At 45.2% G+C, this 22,457-nt stretch overlaps 1 protein-coding gene across 2 annotated transcripts in view; it reads left to right on the forward strand.

The window, feature by feature from the left end:
* The window catches only part of STX18 (syntaxin 18), a 121,498-nt gene that overhangs the window by 90,008 nt on the left and 9,033 nt on the right, over positions 1–22,457 (forward strand). For both annotated transcript variants that reach the window (XM_082837567.1, XM_082837568.1), the window contains exons 6-7: positions 6,739–6,854; positions 16,256–16,344. In XM_082837567.1, the coding sequence (XP_082693693.1) occupies positions 6,739–6,854; positions 16,256–16,344 (205 nt within the window). The remainder of the gene's footprint in view (positions 1–6,738; positions 6,855–16,255; positions 16,345–22,457) is intronic.

The following is a 22,457-nucleotide window of genomic DNA, read 5'->3' on the forward strand; positions in this document are numbered from 1 at the left end:
AGCCACAACTAAGGAGCCCACCTGCCGCAACTAAGACCCGGCGCAACCAAATAAATAAATAAAAAGAAATTTAAGAAAAAGAAAAGAAAGTGTGTATTAACAACCAATTTATTAAAAAAAAAAAAAAAAAAAAGAACCAGCCAAATATTTCTCCAAAGTTAAATGACCACCCAATGACCCAGCAATTCCACACCTAGGTTCTTTATGCCTAGAACGTCCTTTCTGCTTTTCTGTGCCTGGCAAAACTTTACTCCTCTTTCAAGAGTTTGCCTAAGTGACACTTCCCCTGAGAAGCCCCCAGTTATTTCTACTCTCTGAAGTAGTAGCAGTAAGAATTTATAAAGTACTTACCTTTTCCATAGTACTTTTTTTTTCTGGTCTGCTGTGTTATTTAGTCTTTGCAATGACTTTGAGTGTTAATATTGGAAGGATACCAGAAGCCAGGTTTCTCATTATCAAAGAAGTGAAACGGAAAAAGGCAGAAGGAACCTTGTTTTATTGGTTGGAACAGAAGATACTGGAAGCTGCTCTACAGATATGGAAACTGAGGCCCAGTGCTTACAAGGTGAGCCAGGGCAGCACCTACTGCGTGCCAACCTCTGTGGTAGGTCTGTTGTCACGGGTGATCTCATTCAATGTTTACAAGAACCTTTTTAGAAAAACGCTATGTAATTCATTTTGCAGATAAAGAAAACTCAGCAAAGAGGATTTAAAAAAACAAAACAAAACAAAAAACCTGTCACATTGCAGATAAGTGGCAGACTAGAGGCTACTCTGCAGATAAGCTGCAGACTAGGATCCAAGCCCACTTTTGTCTCCAAACATATTTCTAAACATATTTGTTTTTCTCAGGCAGTCAATCAGCCAGTGGTTTAAGGACCCAGTCTCTAACCGCCATGGATGTGTGGAATTACTGGAGTAACCTGTCAGCCAAGACAGTCTAGGAGGACATCAGGCCAGTCCTACTGAGGAACATGGCTGAGGTCAAGGCTGTGCACACTCAAGCAGTTTGTGGCTGCCCCCCGCCCCGAGACCTCTCCCCTGCTGATCTACCAAGACTCCTCAAATCCTTCCCCCTCCACAGCACCAACCCAGAAGATGAGCACTAGTTGGCCCCTAATTGGAAAACCCTGCTGAGTCCCTTGCAAAGATTACAGCAGTGTTCTCCCTTCTCTGATTTTTTTGATTTTTTTTTTTTTTTTTTAGATTTTTGGCCACACCACGCAGCATGTGGGATCTTAGTTCCCAAACCAGGGATCGAACCCGTGCCCCTTGCAGTGGACGCGTGGGGTCTTAACCACTGGACCACCAGGGAAGTCCCTGAATTTTTTGAATTACTAATGGATTTTGTCAGCTGTTTTCTTCTGTTCCTCCATTGGTCTGCATCTTGTCAGAATAAAAAATGTGTATTTCTTTAGGATTTCACAAGACTATCCCACCCCTCTGCCTTTTCTTATTACCCAGTGATAGTAGCAGCAGTAGTAAGAGTGGTAGTAATAGCTCATTTTTTCAGCTCTTGCTCTAGACTGTGGTCTAGAGCACCTTTTCCTCTGCTTATTGACTATTCGTATATTTGCTTCTTTGAGATGTCTGTTCAAGTCTTTAACCCATTTCTTTACCGGATTGTTTGTCTTTTTATTGTTGACTTGTAATGGAGTTATTTTTATATAGCCTGCATACAAGTTCCTTGCTCAATATGTGCTACAAATATGTTTCCCTGTTCTGTGGCTTGTCTATTCATTTTCTTAAAGGTGTCCTTTGATGAGCAGAAACTCTTAATTTTGAGGAAGTCCAATTTATCTGTTTTTATATTGCCTACCAAGTTATTCTTTCATGTTTTCTTCTGGGATCTTTGTGAGTCTAGGTTTTATGTTTAGGCCCATCATCTATCTCAGATTAATTTTTTGATATAGTGAGATGAGGTTGAGGTTCATTTTATTCCATATAAATATCCACTTATTCCAGCAATGTTTCAACTTTTTTTTCCTCATTGAATTGACCTGGCACCTTTGTCAAAAATCAATTGACCATACATATATATCTGTTTCTGGACTCTTTATTCAGTGTTATTAATCAGATTTTTTTATTCTGGTACCTCACTATCTTGATTACTGTGGCTTTGTAGTAAATCTTGAAGTCAGCTGATGTTAGTCCTCCAAATTTCTGCTTTTTCAATATTATTTTTGCTATTCTAGATCCTTTGTATATTTCCATAGAAAGTTTAGAATCAGCTTGTCAGCTTCTTCAGAAAACCTGCTGGGATTTTTATAGGGATCATATCGAACCTATATATAAATTTAGGGAGAATGGATATCTTAATACCTATCTACAAGCATGGTATATCTTTTCATTGATTTCTATCTTTATATTTAAATTTCTTTTTCTCAGCAACATTTTGTCATTTTCAGTGTAGTAGAGGTGTTACTCATCTTTTGTTAAATTCCTAGATTTTTTGAAGCTCTTGTAAGTGGTATTGTTTTATTAATTTTCCTTTTCAATTTCTCATTGCTAGTATATAGAAAACACAATTAATTTTTGTATCTGCAAAATAACTTTCTGTCCTGCAACCTTAATTAATTCACATATTAGTTCTAGCAGCTTTTTTGTAAATTCTGTGTAATTTTCTGCATAAACAATGATGCCATATATAAATAACGTAATCTTTATGCCTTTTATTTCTTTTTCTTGCTTTATTGCACTGCCTAGGATGTGGGCCTCCAGTACCATGTTGAATAGAAGTGGTTAGAATGGACATCCTTGCCTTGTTCCTAATTATGGGGCAAGGATTTATTGCTTCACATTAAGTGTGATGTTAGCTATAGGTATTCTGTAGCTCTTCATCAGGTTAGGAAATTCCCTTCTTTGTCAGGGGTTCCCAAGACTGCCCTCAGGTTTAATGATTTGCTAGAAGGACTCACAGAACCCAGAAAATCTGTTATACTCATGGTATAGTATTACAGTGAAAAGAAACAGATTAGGATCAGCAAAGGTAAAAGGCACGTAAGGCAAAGTCCAGGAGCCACCAGATGCAAGCTTCTTGTTGTCCTCCCAATGGAGTAGCGCGGACAGTGCTTAATTCTCCCAGCAATGAGAATGTGTGATGTGGGACAACATGTACACAGTATTTGTCAACCAGGGAAGCCCACAGGATTTCACTGGGGATCAGTCATGTATGCATGGAGCACCCAAGCCGCTGGCTTTAGTTAATCAGTCTCTAGTCCCTCCAGAGGTCGAACTCATACAGCTTGGTCCAAGACCCCAACATTAATCACATTGTTAGTGTAAACTGTCTGGTGTGGTCCAAGGCCCCAGGCGTATAAGAACAGCCTTTATCAGGCAGGATGTTCTAAGAGCTTGGTGGTTATCTCCCAGGAACTGGTCCAGGGCCAGTTTCTTTGAAATGTGTAGAGTTGGAACACCCAAACCTGCTGCGTCAACCCTTTCCTGCACACTCTCTAGTACTAGTTCGGTGAAACATTTTATTATGAAGGTATCTTGAATTTTTCAAATGCTTTTTCTGCATCTAATGAGATGATCATGTGCTTTTCTTTTTTGTTAATGTGTATTACACTGATCGATTTTAAGATGTTAAACCAACTCTGCCTTCCTGGGATAAACCCCACTTGGCCATGATGCATTGCTGTTTTTATACATTGTTAAATTCAGTTTGCTTATATTTTGTTAAGGATGTTTGCATTTATGTTCATGAAGGTATTTGTCTAATTTCCCTTTCTTGTCGTATCTTTGTTAGATTTCCATATCAGGGTAATGCTGGCCTCATAAAATGATTTGTAATTGTTCTCTCTCCTCTCTTGTTGCCCAGGTATACTACATCCCTACCTTCTTTCTCATCTTAGGGAAAAACATTTAGCCTTTCACCAAATAAGGTATGATGTTAGCTGTAGATTTTTTGTAGATGTCTTCTATCAGATTAAGGAAGTTCCCTCCTATACGCACTTCTCTTCACCTTGCTTGATTTGCTCCACAGCAGTATATAGAGATATTCTTCATTCCTTACATCTCCATAGTACTTCAGAGTTTATTAAGCCAGTTCCAGGTTGATGGACATATGGTTAGTTTTCAGGATTTTGCCGTATTAAAATTGAATTACAAAATTGCTACAGTGAATAGCCTTGCACCTACTTTTTCATATTATTGCTGTATCTTTGGGATAGGGTCATAGAAGTCATATTTCTGGGTTAGAAAGTAAATATAATTTTGCTAGGTATTACCAAATTTCCCTCCATAGGCGTTAACACCATTTGGCATTTTTTTATGCAATTCAAAATAAATTGCAAACATCAGTACACTTATCCTTAAATACTTCAGCATGTATATCATTAACTAGAGTTCAATATTTATTTACAGTTTTTTGGACTATTCTTGCATGTTTCCAAATGAATTTTATAATTGACTTGTCTGACTTCAAGATGGCAGGGGGGGGAACCTGGTGATATTTTTATTGGGATCACATTATATTTTTAAATTAGGGAGAACTAACAGCTTTATGATATTTCTTTTTTCAATCCAAGAACATGATATATCTTTTCATTTGTTACAGTATTTTTTTTTATCTTTCAAGAACATCTGTGAGTTTTGGGCTTTTCTTGCTAAGTTTACGCTGCAATTTTTGTTGTTATTGTTAGTTTTTTAATCTTTTTTGTTTTGACTATTGCAAATGGAGTCTTCTCTTTCATTGTATCTTCCAACTCTAAACCAGGTACTTTTTGATGAACATCTAAGTCATTTTTTTGTTATTATAAGCAGTGCTGAATATCCTTGAAACTATATCTTTGTGCATATCTATGATACTTAGAATAGCAGATGTATTTTTCAAAGATGGCTGCACCCAAACATATCCCGTGCCCCATGGTCTTATTAAAATGTGATTTTGTTACTGCTTCATTGAGTGTGAGATATGAGGTCTGTATTCCCTCTCCTTGAACCTGAGTGGACCATTGCAACTGCCTGGGCAGTGGAATATGACAGAAATGACAGTTTGTTATAAACCGAGGCTGAGGCTGTTATAAAAGGCCTTGAAGCTTTTACCGTAGTCTCTGAGACTGCTTTCTTTGGGGGAAGCCAGCTGCCATGCCAGGTAACACATTGACATGGCCCCACGAGGAAGAGATGAGGCTCCTCCCAGCACCAACACAGAGCTGTGTGAATGAGCTTCCCTGGAAGTGAACCCCCGAGCCCCAGTCAAGCCTTCAGATGGTGGGGCCCCATTGCCCTATAACGGTACCCTCATGAGTCAGAACCGCCCAGCCAAGCTGCTCCCAAATTCCTGACCCCAGAAACATCGATAGATGGTAAATAATTAATATTGTTTCAAGGCACTGAATTTTTGAGTGGTCTGTTACTCAGCCATAGTAACTGGAACACTTAACATGATTGATATTATAATTACTTTTGAAATTTCTATTGTTAATGTTGTAGAGGAGCATTTCCAAAACAGCCTTTCTTAGCACACTAGTCTGTTGTGTTTTGGGTTCCCTAAGGTCACATCCCAGCCCAGCCATTTACTAACTGTGTGACCTGGGCAAGGTTCCTAACTTCCCTATACCTCAGTTTCCTCCTCTGTAAAAAGGCCATTAATACTAGTAACTACTTTATAGGGATGTATGACATTAAATAAATTTATGCATATACAGTGCTTAGAAAAGTGCCCAATACCTGATAAGCCCTCGGTAAACGTTAGCTGGCATTAATTATATCATCCTTATATGCATTTACATTGTCCTTTTTATTTTTAGTCCTTCTGCCTAGTAACGTGGAAATTATCTTAGATCTTTTTAGCAACCTGCCTAGAATTTTCATAGTGCTGTATGAATTCCAATACAAGGCCCGTTGTTTCATAACCGGGTTGTTTTTCCTCGTATTAGCCATTTATTGACAATTATAAAGTATCCGTCCATTCAACCTATATTTATTAAACACTAAATGGCACACACTCATCTAGAACCTAGGGCCACACAGCAACTACGACTTACGAAGTCAGGTACCCTGCTCTCAGAGCGTGTACTGCAGTGGAGTGAGACAGACAGTAAAGAAATGAACGAGCAGGATGGTTCCAGACTGCAGTGACTGCTGGGGAGAAGACAGACAGGGGCACAGAGTAACAGGACGAGGCCTGTTTTAGGTAGGAGAGTCAGGAGGCCTCTGTGAGCGTGTGAGGTTGCACCTGGCCCTGAGGGTGGAAGAGAACACACTGTGGGAGGAGCCCAGGGCCAGTGCCAAGTGCTGAGGCTTAGGGACCTGAGTCAAGGCCTTGCCCCCCAGTGGATTTGTAAAGACTTGTGCTTTTATGGTTCAGTTATTTTCAGATATTACTTATATATCGTATTTGTTATATAACACGTGCGTGTGTGTAGTCAGCAACACTTTTGCATTGGTGTAAGACAACCAGCTTCTTGGGTTTGTTGAACTTAGAGCAGTCGGCCTTCGCTGCCCACGTGTAGAGTGTGGGTTCAGGAGCTCGGGCTGTTCTGGTGTCCTTTCCTTCGGTGCGTCCTGATGGCACTCGTCCTGCTGCGTGCTGTGGCTGGGGGTGTGCGGTCTGCCATGTAGTAAGTGCCCCACTAGAGCTGTGTGGGGATGGCCGCTGGGCCCAGGGCAGCAGCTCTGCTCTCCCCCAGAGGGCACAGGGCAAGCGTGAGGGCCACGTGTGACTCCTCTCTGCTTTCAGGCGGAATCCTGTGTAAGTAAATGATATGACTGCTAATTTTTTATCTTTAGATCTAAGCTGGAACCAGAACCAAATACAAAGACAAGACAATCCATGTCTTCTGAGAAAGTTTCACAAAATCCTTCAAAAGACTCTGAAGAAAGACCTGTCACTGAAGAATTTCCAGGTATGAATTAAAGTCAGAATCTTGCCTTGCGCCTCTTCCTTGTGACACGTTGGCCAAAATACAAAGCAGAAAAAGAAGGAACACAGCCCCAGACATCTTGTGGTGTTAGTATTTGCATAAAGCAAAGGAAACACGGAAGTGTCAGTCTTTTTTGGTCACAGTTGGATCTTAATGCCGCCGCAGGGGCGGGGTGGGAGGATCCCCCAGTCACCTGGCAGCCGCCAAGGTCCAGAGAAAGGGCCTGAGTTGCTGCGCACCCGTGGGGTGGGGACTGGAGACTTAGAACCTGGAAGAATCATGGGGATCTCTGCCTGTCAGTCTCAGGAACGGTGGGGCGCTGCCTCCCCTGCACCCACGCAGTGCGCTGTCAGCACTGACCTTGCCTGGACCTGACCATCCTGCCTTGGGGCGGAGCCTGTGGTGTCAGCCGCCTTTGTCAGCCAATTGAGCCAATAGGACAAAATGCAAGTCTGGGTTTATACACTTCCTGTCTTCATGTTTGCTAGCCGGCCCATAACTTAGAACAGCTCCTAACACATGGTAGATGCTGGATAAATACAGTGTCTCTATAAAGTCTGGAAACATAGGGGCATGTATATATAATGCTGTCAGGGACATCTTCAATCCATGTGTCTGGCCAGGGTGGCCACCCTGTGTAGGGGATGCATGCTTAGTTTGCTGTACCTCAGAGGCACATGAGATTTTGCTTTGTGTGAATCCCAGGATGCTGAGGCCCGAGAGTCTTCCTCGCCTCCTCTTCTGTACTCTCACAATGGCTGTCATTTACTGCATGCCTCCCAGGTACTAGGCACTGTCCTGAATCTTCACAGACATCACCACCATCCTTGTAGCAGCCCTCTGGGATGGATTTTACGACCTTTTTCTTGTCCAAGTTAAAAGTTCATAAATGGTGGACCTGGCATTTCCATGTGCATCTGTGCTGCCCTTCCATCTAATTTATTCCCTACATATTACAAGCGAGGGAATTCAGAATGCATTTGGGGCTTTGTGAACCTGAAAGATGCCAGAGGCCTTTCTGTAGCTGAAAACAGCTTCTGTGGGAAGGGCAAGGAGACTGGCGTTCAGTGACCACCCCCTTCATTGTGCTGGGCACCCACTGGGGGTGTCATCAAATCAAGTCTCACTGAGTCTTTTGAGGTGTTATTGTCATCATTTTATGTGTGAGGAAACAGAGCTTTGAAGAAATTATATAACCTATCAAAAGTCAAATAACAAGATAAGAGCGTCACTGGGATTCCTGGTGTGGGTCACTCTATGTCGAGCCTGAGCCCATCCTCTCTGGAGGCTGCCTTGTCCCATAGGCCAGAGGCCTCGCACACACCCTCCCATCCCCATCTCCGCTTGTTCCTAATGAGGGAAAACCCCAGCATCAGTCACAAAGTGATGGGGCCCTGCTTTTTGTAAACAATACATAGGGGTATCATATCTAAATTTACTCCTGCCAGACATAGCTGCTCGACCCTTTATCCATCCATTCATTCATTCAGGAGCTATTGTCAGGGCTGCTGAGAGTGGGGAGAAGCCAGTCCAGAGTCTTGGGGCCCAGGTGAGGGTAAATCTCATGTGAAGAGAGTCTGCCCTTGCTGGGTCCCTCGCTCACACTGAGAATTGTTATGCCAGGCACTGCGCTAGGTGTTGGGGATACAGGAGCGAGTAGAAAATAGGCACATGTGCTTGCAGTCCAGAGGGGAACAGATGTTAATGGAATATTACACAACTGGGTACACAGTCAGTGTGTGCTATAAGAGAGGGGGTCCTGGTAATAGAGAGATGGCCCACTGGAGAGCTCGGAGTCCTTGAGGTTTCAGTAAAGACCCAAGGGCAGTGAGGAGTGAGCCATGTGGCTCTCTGTGGGAAGAGAGTCACAGGCAAAGGAAGCAGAAGTGCCTGGTGTGCTAATGAGCAGCCGGGAGGCTGCAGAGTAAGGGAAGAGCAGAGGGACAGGAAGCAAGCAAGTACCAGGGCGCCAAGGTCATGGGGCCTTCCGGGCCACGGGAGAGCTGTTTACTCTGAGTGAGGTGGGAGGCCACCAGGATGCTTGCACAGAGGACTGTCACACAGAGGACTGCATTTGAGCAGGGTCCCTCTGGCTGCTCTGTTGAAATAGGTTGTTTAGGGGATGAAGAAGCAAAATAGGGACAGTTAGGTGGCTGCTGAAGTCTCCTAGGAACAAGGTGGTGGTGCACCACACCAAGCATGGTAGCAGGGACGTGGAGAAGGCGTGGAATTCTGGATATATTTTGAAAGTTGAGCCACAGAATGTGCTCCCTGGACGTGGGGCATGAGGAGGAGATGGGGCAAGGAAGGCTGCAGTGGTTGTTGGCAGTGGGAAGAAGGTGGCTGCCCTTCACTGAGTTGTGGAAGGCTGAGGGGGGGCAGGCTGGGGGCTGCAGATCAGCTCAGTGTGGAGTATGTTAATTTAGGGATGCCTGGCACAGAGGTTGAGCAGGAAGTTGGGTTTATGAGTCTAGAGGTCAGGGGACAGGTCTTTAGATCACGTCAATCCCATGAGACAGGCTGGGATCCCTGAGGAATGAGGGTCAGTAGAAAGAGGATGACGCACTAAGCCTCCCGATCTGGTCTTCCCTGTTTTGTCTTTCTCCCCGGCGCTTGTCACTACCGTTCTATATGTTTGACTCATTTATATCCTTTATGCTCTGGCTCCCCTACTAAAACTTAAGTTCCACAAGGACAGGAATTTCTGTATGTGCTTTTGTTCAGTGCTGTAACACTGGAACCCAGAACAATACCTGGCACATAGGAGGTGCTCATTAAATCTTTGTTGAAGAAAATGAATGAATGAAGACTCTGTTTGGAGCACTGATTGCTTTTAGTTGCTGTGGAAATATTTCCTGAAGCAAAAGGAACTTAATGCCTCTCGGTGGTAGAAAACAAATGGTCAATGAGAGAATGCTGTTCCTCACGGTTTATATTTTTATCTTAAAGTCAGTATTTGGATGCTTTATAATCACAAAGTTATCTCCTGACTAAGCCAGCCCACCAAAATGTTGAGAGAACCCTCCAGTTTAGCTTCTGATCAACGTGTAGGAGCAGAATGGTGTGAAGGGTGTCTCTCTGGAGGCCGTCAAGGTCCCAGCTGCAGCATTTAGTGGCACTTCCGAGAACCATTTCCCCCATTTTGTAAATACATCTCAGGACTCCTCCCGCCCCATCTTGGTCCTCTCTTGCTTTTTCCCCTGTATCCTGGCCCCTGCTGCCACTGCTGGCTCCACTTCACTGTCCCCACAGCTCCACCAGGCAGCTCTTTCCTCCATGGTCATCTGGTGATGCTTATTTCTGAGCCATCTCTTCCTTGGCTATGTGGAGTCCCAAAGGGTAATAAAATCTTAACTAGTGCTTGTTAAAAATGTGCACACTTTATGTACAAATTCCTGCATATATAACAGGCTTTTTCTACCTCATTTTGTTTGTTTTTCCCAAAAGAAAGCTATTACCATTGCTGTACCCCACCTTTATCTATTTTCTGTTCATGGAGATGGGCCATCCCTTCCTCTGAGTGAGAGGGAAGGGAAAGCACAGTGGTTGCAGTGTGATGTCATGGAAGGGTCATGAACCTTGGTTTCACAGTCTGGCCTCTGTCCTGCACCATGACCTTGGACAAGTTATTTGAACTCTGAGCCTCAACTTTCTTATAGTATCATGTGGCTGTGGTTTGTTGTGAGCATTTCAGGAGCTAGTGTAAAGGGCCAGGCAGTGTCTGGCATGTGCAGTAGGGCTCCACAAAGAGCACATTTTGCGTTAGTTCGTAGAGCAGCTATGACGAGATCCATTGCTTGACACTAAGGATTGGGCAGGATTCTTTTTCAAATGAGTACTGGAAGTCAATTAGTAGGCTGGCCAAGATAGCAAAGGCAATTAGGAAGGCAAAGGAAATGAAAGTCTAGATTAGGAAGGAAGTTTTTTCTATTTACAAACTGCCTGGTATTGTGTACAGAAAATTTTAAGGAATCCACCAATAAAAGAAGTAGTAAATGAGTTCAGCAAGGTTGCAGGATACAAAACCATTATACAGAGATTTCATTTCTGTATACTTTCAATGAACAATCCAAAAATGGAATTTAAAAAGCAACAATTCCTTTATGATAGCATCAAAAAGAATAAATTCAACAAAAATGTAAAACATACTTTGAAGGCTGCAAATCATTGTTGAAAGAAATTAAAAATGATCCAAATAAATTGAAAAATATCCCAAGATCATGAATCAGAAGAATCAGTGTTGTTAAGATGGCAGTACACCCCAAAATGATCTACAGTTTCAATGCATTCCTCTTCAGAATCCCAGCTGATTTCTTTGTGAAAATTGACAAGTTGATTCTAAAATCCATGAGGAAGTGCAGGGAACTCAGGATAACCAAAACAGTCTTGGAAAAGAAAAAAGTAGGAGGACTCACACTTCCCAATTTCGAAACTTACTACAAAGCAACAGTAATCAAGACAGTGTGGTACTGGCACAAGGACGGACATATGGATCAATGGGACAGAATTGAGAATCCAGAATTAAAACCGTGTGGCTCTGGTCAACTGAGTTCCAACTGGGGGACCAAGATCATTCAAGGGGGCAAGAACGGTCTCTTCAACAAATGGTGCTGGGAAAATTGGATATCCACATGCAAAAGAACAAAGTTTGACACTTAACTCACACCGTTTATAAAAAAGTAACTCAAATAGACCAAAGGCCTACACAGAGCTAAAACCCTAAAACTCTTATAAGAAAGCATAGGGCTGGGGTTTCCCTGGTGGCGCAGTGGTTGAGAATCTGCCTGCCAATGCAGGGGACACGGGTTCGAGCCCTCGTCTGGGAAGATCCCACATGCCGCGGAGCAACTGGGCCTGTGAGCCACAATTACTGAGCCTGCGCGTCTGGAGCCTGTGCTCCGCAACGAGAGGCTGCGATAGTGAGAGGCCCGCGCACCGCGATGAAGAGTGGCCCCCGTTTGCCACAACTAGAGAAAGCCCACGCACAGAAATGAAGACCCAACACAGCCATAAATAAATTAATTAATTTAAAAAAAAAAAAAAAAGCATAGGGCTAAATCTTCCTGACCTCAGATTTGACAAAAGATTAACAAGGATATGACACCAAAACACAAGCAACAAAAGGAAAAATTAGATAAACTGGGCTTCACCAAAATTAAAAGCTTTTGTGCTTTAAAGGTTAAAAAGAAAAGAAAGTGAAAAAAGCCCACAGAATGGGAGAAAATATTTGAAAATCATATATCTGATAAGGGGTCTATATCTAGAACATGGAAAGAACTTTTACAAGTCCATAAGAAAATGATAACCCAATGGCAAAGGGTCTGAATAGAAATCTCTCCGAGGAAGAAATACAAATGGCCAAAAAGCACACGAAAAGATGCACAACATCATTAGTAATCAGGGAAATGCAAATCAAAAGCACAATGAGATTCCACTTCACACCTACCAGGATGGCTAGAATGAAAAAGGCTGACGGTAAGTGCGTTTGCAGGATGTGGAGAAATCAGAACTCTCCTGCAGGTAAAAGTTCTCCAGGCAGAGGGACCAGCCAGTGAAAAGATCAAGGAGGGAGATGTGAGCTGGCATATTTCCACATGCGTGCACACACATGTACACGCACACACACTCACACTCACAAGAGGGAGGCACCAGTGAGAATGGTACAAGGAGGGGTGAGAGACGGAGGCAGAGGCCTGATCACACAGGGCCCTACAGGCCGTGGGAAAGGTTCAGCTCTGGGTCTGTGTGTAGTGAGGAGCCCTGGAGGTTGTTAAGCTGAGCATGACAAGGCCCGGGTCACATTTAAAACCTCCCTGACTACCGTGTGGAGCTGGAGTGGAGTGAGAAAAAGAGGAACCAAGTGGGCTTGTTGGGAATCTATTGCAGGAGGCCACACGCCGGCGGGATGAGGTGTCACCTGAGGGACGTGGTGGTGGAGATGGCCGCGGAGACAAGGGCTCAACCTCTGCTCACACTTGGGAACTGAAGGTTAGCCAGTAGGTAGGACGCGAGAGGTGAGGGAAAGAGAGCCATCAAGGGCAACTTCTAGGTTTGGGCTGGACCGACCAAGATGACGAAGGTGCGAGGGTCTGCAGTGAGGCCGGGAGGAGTGGGAGGGAGCAGAATCATATTCTGTGTGAGGTCTGAGATGCCTATTGGATTTTCAGGTGGAAATAGTGAGTCCGTTGGAGTGAGCCTAGAGATCAGGGAAGAACTCAGGGCTGGAGGTCTTTGGGAGTCATAGGACATAGGCAGTTCAGAGCCGCGGGCCTGGATGCGTCACCTAAGGGGAATGTGTGGGGAGGGGAGAAGCCTGCACAGACCTCCGTGGTGCTGCCAGTTTTCCAGGGCCTTTGCCATTTCATCTCCATCCCCACCTCGATGCTGGCAGGTAAATCTCGTCCCCCACACCCAGCTGGTTCCTCTTAGGGGTCGTATATCTGCCCTTTTCTCTGTGCCATTGGAAGACAGCTTTTTCCTGTCCATGGGCATTTTGCTAAGGTTATCTACAGTTAGCAGAAGGATTTTTAAACTCTGGGCTATGTGGTGTCTTTTTGCTTAGCTTTTCAGGTTTTTCATTTTGCTTTTGAAACATGAGATGTAACTTAGAAAAAATACTTTAGTGTAGGACTAGGCGGTACACTTCTAGGCAGAGGGTGGTTTCTTGCTTGTCATACTCCTGTTTCTTAAAAAAGGCACTAGTCTTGTTATTTTTGATTTAGGCAGCACAATAAAGCACCTCTGTGGTCACAGCTGACCTTCTGTGCATGTCTGGGTTTAGTTTTTTTTCCTTCCATATTCTTACTCAGCCAGGATGAGATCTTTGTGGACCCATTTATAATTTGTTTCCTGACATTGGTTTCCACTAAGATGGGTACGGTTATTTGTGAATACTTCTTGCCCTTCTTCTCCAGTCAGTCACGGGTCCTGCCCTCAGTTGACAGGGAAGCTCAGATCCAGCCCCTGAGAAGGTGAGTAGTGCCAAAAAAGAGGGCACAGGTGGGAAAGATGTAGTCCACTCAGAGGGCCAGGGAACTTCAGGAGGAGGTGGTCCGGAGAAATGAGTCTGAACCTGAAAAAGGGGAAGCTTAGAATGTTCTAGGCAGAGGAAACAGCATGAGTAAATACTCAGAGGCTGGAAAGCGTGGGAGAGGTATGGAATGTGGTCAGTAAAGAAACCACTTCTGGGTCAGCAAAACTCACAGAAAGTGCCTTGGCATCGTGGTGCATGGAGGTCTGGGCAAAGCACTCGCATGGGGTGTGCCGTGCTTCAGGCTGATTCTTACAGCTGCAGGTCAGGGTGGCTCCAGGTGGCTGCAAAGGCTCTTAACAAACTTTCCATTCCAGCTCAGAGCTGATTTATGCTTCGTTCTGATGTGAATATGTTTCTGTGTTTCTAAATTTGATGTTCTTATCCTTAAAACACATAAAGGTAAAAGCTTGAGATGGATACAATAATGAGGTCAGGTAGGAGATAGAGGTCTCTAGGGGTGGGGGTGGGATGAGTGAAAAGTACAGATGTTCCACCTAAAGAATGTGGTCTCAGAAAAACACCTCCTCGGCTTCTAAAGATGTTCCCAACCTTTTATAAATATCTTTTATATAAAAATTATGTATTATATTTATAGGTCCTATATTATATCTAAGTTATACATGTGTCTTTTATAAATATGATGACAGTTCTGGCAAAAACAGCCAATTTTTAAAAACTTGCACAAGGTCGCAGATGACATGGAGTTTTTTTGTGATGACATATCCAGAATAATAGCCATACCTTGTACATAGGTCTGCCTAATCTTCTTTCTCTAAATTGGTGCTATCATTATGTTCTTTTCCCTTATCAGTCTCAAAGCAAAAACTCTGGACTTTTGCCCATCTCATGGGGCTGAGAGCAGCTATGGGAAATTTACTGAGATTGGGGAAGAAAAGAAAAAGAAGCAGTATTTGCCTTTAAGTACTTGGCAACCCACTGACAAGCCCAGAGGCACTGCTGAGACACCCGACACAAAGTCACCTATACAAAAAAAAGACCCCATTACAGCCTCCGCCCAGGAATGACGCTCCGCCTCCCCCCTCCCCCCCCCCCACCTTGCTCCCAGCCCACCCCTGGATGAGCCGCATAGGCCTCTCTATCAGGGTCCCCGGGTGGGGCAGCCCCTTCTGGGAGCTGTGCTGTTGTTCTGCTCTGTCAGAGATCTGGCCCATGTTTATGTGATCCCGGTCAAAGTGTTCTCTAGATTAAAAGTAAAATTACCGCCAGTCAGCAGTCCATGCCCAGGTTCCCGTCCTGGAGTACATCAGAATGGACCAAAGCATGGACTGGCACACATACCATTGTACTAGCAGAAAACCCAAAGTAACCAAAGGTTTATCAGTGGAGTTACAGTTACACAGAAAATTCCTTACAGTGGAATGTTATGCGGCAATTAAAAGAACAAGGTAGGGCTTCCCTGGTGGCGAAGTGGTTGAGAGTCCGCCTGCCGATATAGGGAACATGGGTTCGTGCCCTGGTCCGGGAAGATCCCACATGCTGTGGAGTGGCTAGGCCCATGAGCCATGGCCGCTGAGCCCGCGCATCCAGAGCCTGTGCTCCGCAACGGAAGAGACCACAACAGTGAGAGGCCTGCATACCGCAAAAAAAAAAAAAAAAAAGAAAGAACAAGGTAGATATATGTGAAATGACATTGGGTAATCACCCAGATGCATTGTTAAGTTATAAAAAGCAAGTTTTAGAGCAATGTGTTACCACTGATATCTTTGTGAAAAGCACACTGCCACACACACAGAACTATAAATTATGTCTAGGCTGCGGAGGAGGCAGGGAATTGCATATCTGTGTGTGTGTGTGTGTGTGTGTGTGTGTGAGTGTGCTGGATAGAGCCTGCGAGACTCCATCAAAGCACTGACAAACAGTGGTTACTTCTGGGAGGGGAATGGGATTGGCGTCGTATGTCATTTCCTCTATTTTTTATATATGTATATATATATATATTTTTTTAATGAAATTACCCATACATTTTGCAGTCTTTAAAAAGTAGAGGGAGGGGTATAAGCATACGAGTATGTGTTTTGAAGTCAAGTCCACTTGAAAACTGGTCCTGAAGAACGTCCATTTGGTTTGTGACCATTACTGAGATCAGGGCAATACTGAAACTGTGCATGGGTCCCATCTATACACACACACACACACACACAGATCTTTACATTGTAAAGTCATGCTGCAGTGCTTGAATATTAACCAACAGATAGTCGAATGCGGACAAAGCTCTATGATTTCCTTCCATCTCATGTTTTTAAATATGCCTGCATCCTAAGACAACCTATTCTAACGTGAATATTTTGCCTTCTGCCTACTTTCTTTTTTTTTTTTTTTTTTTTAACAGAAAAGATTCCGGCCGAAGCACAACCTGAATTGGGAACCTGGGGAGATGGGAAAGGTGAAGATGAATTATCCCCAGAAGAAATACAAATGGTAATGCTATTCTCTGCCTAATCATGTATTTTTAACTAGTTTTAGTAAGAATATTTCATTGAGTAGGAGGTCATCCTAAATGCCCTTGCCCTCATTTTTATTCTGAGTTTTAAAAATTATAAATAAATATTTTAGATCAATTTTCCACTTGATTTCCAGATTCTTAGTATGCTTTTCTTATGTTTTAAATTTGCAGTAGCTTAAAGAAGAAATTGCCTTGGAATAATTTTATTAATATTAGATGTCTTTTCAGTGGCAGTAAAATAGTCTTCTATTCTAAATGGGTCTTTTATAACCACTGCTCTGGTGCTTTTTAATTGTTTGAATTACTGGTGCATAGTAATGTGAAGAAAGCATAAATAATGGCTGAAGAATGAACAGAGTAACACCTTAGCTGCGAATATCACCTCCTTTTATTTACCTGTCCCCTAGTTGCCGATTGTAGTTTATTATCTCTGGGTGAGTTTCAAAAGAAAAGGGACAGATTTGGCCAGAGCCCCTACCTGTTCGTTTACAGCCGGGTCTATGCACAGCTGTCTGGACATCGGTGTGACAGAGCCACATGGAGTACGTGTACCTGGGGTTGGGAACAGATGTGTCCTAGAGCTGCCCTGGTGGGATGCTGGCCTTGCCCAAATAGCTGAGAAGCCGGTTCCCACATAGTCCCCCTCCAGCGGCTGTGCCTGGCAAATGACATCTTAATTTGCAGCTGTTTACGGTGGACAGAGCTTTTTAGTACTTGTTTTATGCGTGATAGTCTCAGTAATCACACTAAGAGGTGTTGGGGCATTATTGTCTTCTTGTAACTTTGGCAAAAAGCAATCGGCTCTCTTGTCCAAGGGCCCCTCATTAGTAAGTGGTTGAGCCTATCTGCAGTCAGCGGTCTCCTGATGTCTCCTGAGGAAGATGAGAGGTAGAGCTTCGAGCCATGGCTGTCGAGTGAGAGAGGCACCCATCTCCTCCCAGACCTCACACAGAGGCATTCGTGTCACCAAGCTCTTCACTCTTGTCTTCCTGTCCTACAGGCTCAGATGTTATGTCCTCAGAGAGTCCTTCCGTGACCACCTGGCCTGAAGTGGCCCCAGCCACTATGTCTGTGTGCCCACATCCTGCCCTCATCCCTCCACTAGAATACAAGTGCCCCGAGGGTGGAAATCTGTCTGCCTTCACTGCTGTGTTCCCAGAGCCTAGAGCAGGGGTGGGAACTGTTTGTTGAATGGATGAGTGACTTTGATGAATATAATATAAAAACTCTAGGTTGTTTTAAATGGTAAAGCAGGATCATCAGTAAGAACTACTAGAATATTCTATCTAAGTTATTATTATTATTTATATTTATGAACACCTTATTTGCACCAGGCCTTGTTTGTTTAATCTCATAACAGTCTAGTGAAGTAGGAATTATCTCTCTTGTATAGTTGACGAAAATGGGGCACAAAACTTCCAAAGCCCGTGCAAGGTCACAGAGCCCAGCATCCGAGCCATGCTCCATGCCCCGAGGCCTGGCTCCAAACCCTGAGCTTTTTACCTGCATCACAGCTCATGTGAGTGCCCGCTGGGATCTGGTGGTCTAGGTGAGTGTAACCTGCACAGGAGCGCTGGCAGACTGACCTGGGCGGCCTGACAGAGGCCTCACCAGCCCCAGCAAGGGGGCCAGGTCTGCTCTCTTGAGCGTTGGCTGCCGAGAGCATAAAGCTGGCTCAGAATCCTCTTGCTCTCGAGGCTTCCTGTTTCTTCCCCACGCCTGATTGTGGGATTGAAACACCGGTGGCCCCTCACGGTGGGCTAATGACTGAGTGAGCTGACCCAAGAGGGTGCCAGGCATACAGAAGGCACTCATAATTGAGTTCCCTCGGCCTTTCCCCTTCAAAGTGGCAGGTGTGCACAGAGGCAGGGCAGCCCTGGGCTGCACAGGGTCGGGGGGGCCTGAGCAGTGCTCGTGTGTGGGGAAGGGCTATGGTGCATGTGCTGCCCTCACGGCAGGATCAAAGGGCCACGCGGGGTGGCAGCTGCCGCTCCATGGAGTCTTCATACATATTTTATACTCAGGACTGTTTCACAAACATTCATTCACCCAGATGAGCAGTTTCCCCTTTAAGATCATCACGTTAGAAGCGTGACACTGATTCCAGTGATGACACCATTAGCCATGACTTTCCTGGGACTTGCTATGGGGGTGCTCCCTCAGAGGCTGTGGGACTTTCTTTAGAACAAGAAGCAGAGCTATCCTTGCCCCTGATAGATAAAAATAATTCTGAGCTAAGGAAGTAACTCAAACACCTTAAAGTGGCCTGCCAGGCCCCTGCTTCCTTCCACACCTCTGACTTGGAGTACGTGCTCAGTGCCCCCCAGACCAGCAGGCACGTGACCCGGAGGCCTCGCAGTGTAGACTGCGGCAGTGTAGACTCCAGGCAGCAGCTGTGGCTGCCCGGTCAAGTAGAGAGAGGCTGAAGACGATGGCCAGGGAGTGGAAGTGAGAGCGGAGATGAGAGAGCTGCTGCGGGAAGTGGACTGGACCTGGTGATCCACTGGAGGGCAGCAGGGCGTGTGAAGAGAGTGAGGCAGGAGAAAGAGCCTGGAGCTTTGTGACCCGGGGAAGCAGGATGCCGGCAGTCAGGAAATGAGGACCTGGTCACGGACAGGTGTGAGTCCGTGGGAGGTGTTTGGTGGGCGCTGGGATCCCGGGCTTGGGGCTTGGGCTGGAGACGTGACTGTGGGATACACCTGAGGGCTGGTGTTTGAAACAGTGCATACAGGGGAGAGAAAGGCACAGCACATCACCCCGGGACACAACGCTGGAGGGCAGGCCCAGGTGGACAATTTGATCACGCTCCCTGATAGCCAAATGATGGCCAGAGTTTCTTAAAAGCTCATAGTTTTCCTTCAGCTTACACAAAATAACTTTATTATTGAAAATTATGTCACGTTCCCCCGTATCATGTAACATGACCACCTATCTTTGCTAGAGATAAAAATATGTATAGTACTATCCCTTCATTAAGAAAGAATACATTTGTATTTAGGCAGAACTTAGCTTCCATTTAGGGCTTTTTAAAAAATACATTGCACCGCTTCAAAAAGGAAGTAGCTAGAAGAATGGCCGTCAGTCGTTTGCCAGAGGACTTGCCTTCCCCGCAGGCGGTGGTGAGCAGCAGCAGCTTGTTAACCTGCACAGACGCGTGCTTAGAAGCTGCAAGATGCACGGGGGCTGGACCAGTGGAAGGCTGGCAGCAAGGATAGCTGTGATCAGCTGATGCTTGGCCCCAGTGAGAGATGGCCCCAGTCAAGGGCTTCGGGACTTGACAGAGTTGGTTTTTAACCCTCTCTTTATATCACTTACTGCCTGTGTAATTTGGGGGCAAGAAAATAACCCTCCCTGAACTTCAGCTTGGTAAGTTGACAGGATTGTCAGGAATGTATGTATGAGTGCCCAGGAAAGTGCAGGGCGCGTAGCAGCTGCTGAGAGAATGTTCCCTCACAAACAGTGAGAGATCGTTGCTGGCCCCGTGTGGTCCTGGGTTCCCTGCACATGTTCTGAGTGTGATGTATGTAGCTGTTGCATATGAGAAACACATGTTCATATCATAAGGCTTGTTTTTCCATAATGATGGTTGGTGCACCATGCTTTGTCCAAGCAGTGTCCAAATGAATGAAGCATTGTCCAGAAACATGCCAGGGATCATTCCCAATAATGCTAGTTATTTCGGCGTCATGATGTCAGTGACCTAAGCAATCAGAACCAGCAGGACCTCCCTAATTTTTATCGCGTAATTGCAAGAGGATGGGGCAGAAGGCTGTACTGTTCAGTACTTTTATGACAAGCTGTTTAATGTTCAGTTCACTTCTTTCTTAATTGGGGCTCATAGCTAAGTATCATATCTTACAGTCAGACTGACCCGAACCTTATTTAAAAGGCTCAACCCTGAAAATGAAGAGAAAGAAATGCCATACTATTGGTTTGAAATTGGAAAGTGTTACAGCAAATTGTGGTCATAAGTCATAATGACTGTTCCTCAGGGTAAAATAATGAATTGAGCCCTATAACAGCAGTTTAATTCATTATTTCACCCATAGGAGCTGTTGTTACTCGTTCCAGAGTGGCTGCGGAGCATTGTATGATTCGCACAATACGTTTCCATTCATCACTCATGTTGCAGGGATATTAATGCCTTTGAGTTAATATAAGCAGATGTTTTGTGGTCAGGCTGAGTGGAACCAAATTGTTTTCTGATGTTACCCAGAGAAAATGCCTCCTTTCTAAGCCCACATTCACTTTACTTGCCTCCAGTGAAACCACTGCACTTAGTGATGTATTTCTTGGAATAATTTTTAAAGACATGAATGTGACTTCTGTTCTTCAGATCACATGAAAAGTGTCCCTAGCCCCTGTCCCCGGAGGTGGGCCCTTGGAAGCACCAGGGGGCTGGCTGGCAGGGCTTGTGGTCTGTGGCCAAGCTTGGCTTGCACATTGAGAACAGGAGAATTGTTGATGGAATGTGAGCGCCACACAGGTGAATGCTGGGGCACAGACCCTGGGGAGGTTCACAGGGGCACAGGTGGGGGTCACGGTGAGGGTCCCAGAGCCACAAGTGTGAAGGTGTTTGGCACAGATAAAGCACAACTAGAAGAGCCCAGAGTGGGCCTGGGCGGTGGTCTTCTGAGCCAAGGGGGCAGACTGCCGTCTAGGCCAAGCCCCCTGTGGGTTCACAGTGTCGCTTCAGTGAACTGCTCGTAGGTCTTTGCAATGCAGATCCTTCTCCTGGTCTCATCTGACGCTCAAAGGCCTTGGTAGGAATGGTTTTCTTTTTAAAACTACAGTAAAGAGGATTAGATTAAAAAAGGATTTCTGTGACAATGTATTCACAATGTGGATCTGTATCCTTTAAACCAGATTATAAACCCTTTTGGGGGGCCCTACTTGAAAGTCTGACTTACTTCCGAATGGAATAAAGCAGTTAAATGATACTGCCTGACGTGCATGTAACCGTCTCAGCCCAGTACCGTATGAGCGCTTGAGCATTTATTAATTTATGCTGCCCCATGTGGTAGGGACTGTTGCTGGGCCCCCAAGTCCTAGACTCTTAACCATGATGCCTACCACTGCTGTTGGGGGTCTGCACTGAGGGAAAGCACTGTGTGTTGCTGTGAGACCTAAACAGTGTAGAGTGCAGTGGCGCAGAAGGACAGGCTGGCTGCCGTCATGCTTGCCGGGCCCTGCCTGCCCACCTCCTCCATCATCCGGGCCTCTCATCTCCCTTTTCCGGGACTCATGGAGATGGAGGACATGGCAGGTGTGTCGTCCCAGGGCCTGTAGGTCCCCTGCCCTTGGTGCTGATCGTGGAGCTGAGGCTGCATTCAGCACTGCACCTTGTGAAGCCCCTGCCCGTGCGGGCTGCCAGTGAGCCCCAGGGAGCTCTATGTGCCTGTGCTACTCAGGCCTGAGAGGGTAGGACACCAGTAGTGGCCCTCTAGAATTTGAAACAAGGGAGGGGGAAGGGGCCGTCAAAGCATTTAATGACTCATTTTGCATATCCAGGATCTACTCCTGAAGAGATTAAATAACAGTAATTAACGTTTATGGAGGTGAAGTTGGTAAGCAGCTTCCATGGATTAGCACATATCTTCCTCCGAAGGACCCTACTGAGTACTACAATTATCCCCAGTTTAGTGATGGAGGCAGAGACACAGAGAGGTTAAGTTACCTGCCCAAGGGCATACAGCTTAGAAGGTAAAGGAGCTGTCCCTCCTCACCCTTAGGATCAGGCGGGAAAGGATAAGAATAACCAACCACATCTGTTCACAAAGAGAAACTGACAGGCCACACAGAAGGCCAGTGACTGGGGCAGGGTCACCCAGGAAGTTCCCATGAGGCCACAGGAACTGGGCCATCAAAGCCCCTGGCATATCCCCTACCTCGCCCCGCAGCCTGGCATTTGGTGGCTCCCTGCCTTACTTGGCGGATGAGAGGTGAGGTGTACAGGTTTGCTGCCCAGACAGTCTCGGAAACCTCCCTGCAGCCTGTGCGAGTGAATGCGGTCAGCATCCTGGCCGCCGCCTAACCTACCAGAGCGTGGCCAGATCTCGTTAAATGGCTCCCTGTGGGAAACAGGTTT

The sequence above is a fragment of the Leucopleurus acutus genome, assembly GCF_964270905.1.
Source record: "Leucopleurus acutus genome assembly, chromosome: 4".
Taxonomy (NCBI): Eukaryota; Metazoa; Chordata; class Mammalia; order Artiodactyla; family Delphinidae; genus Leucopleurus; species Leucopleurus acutus.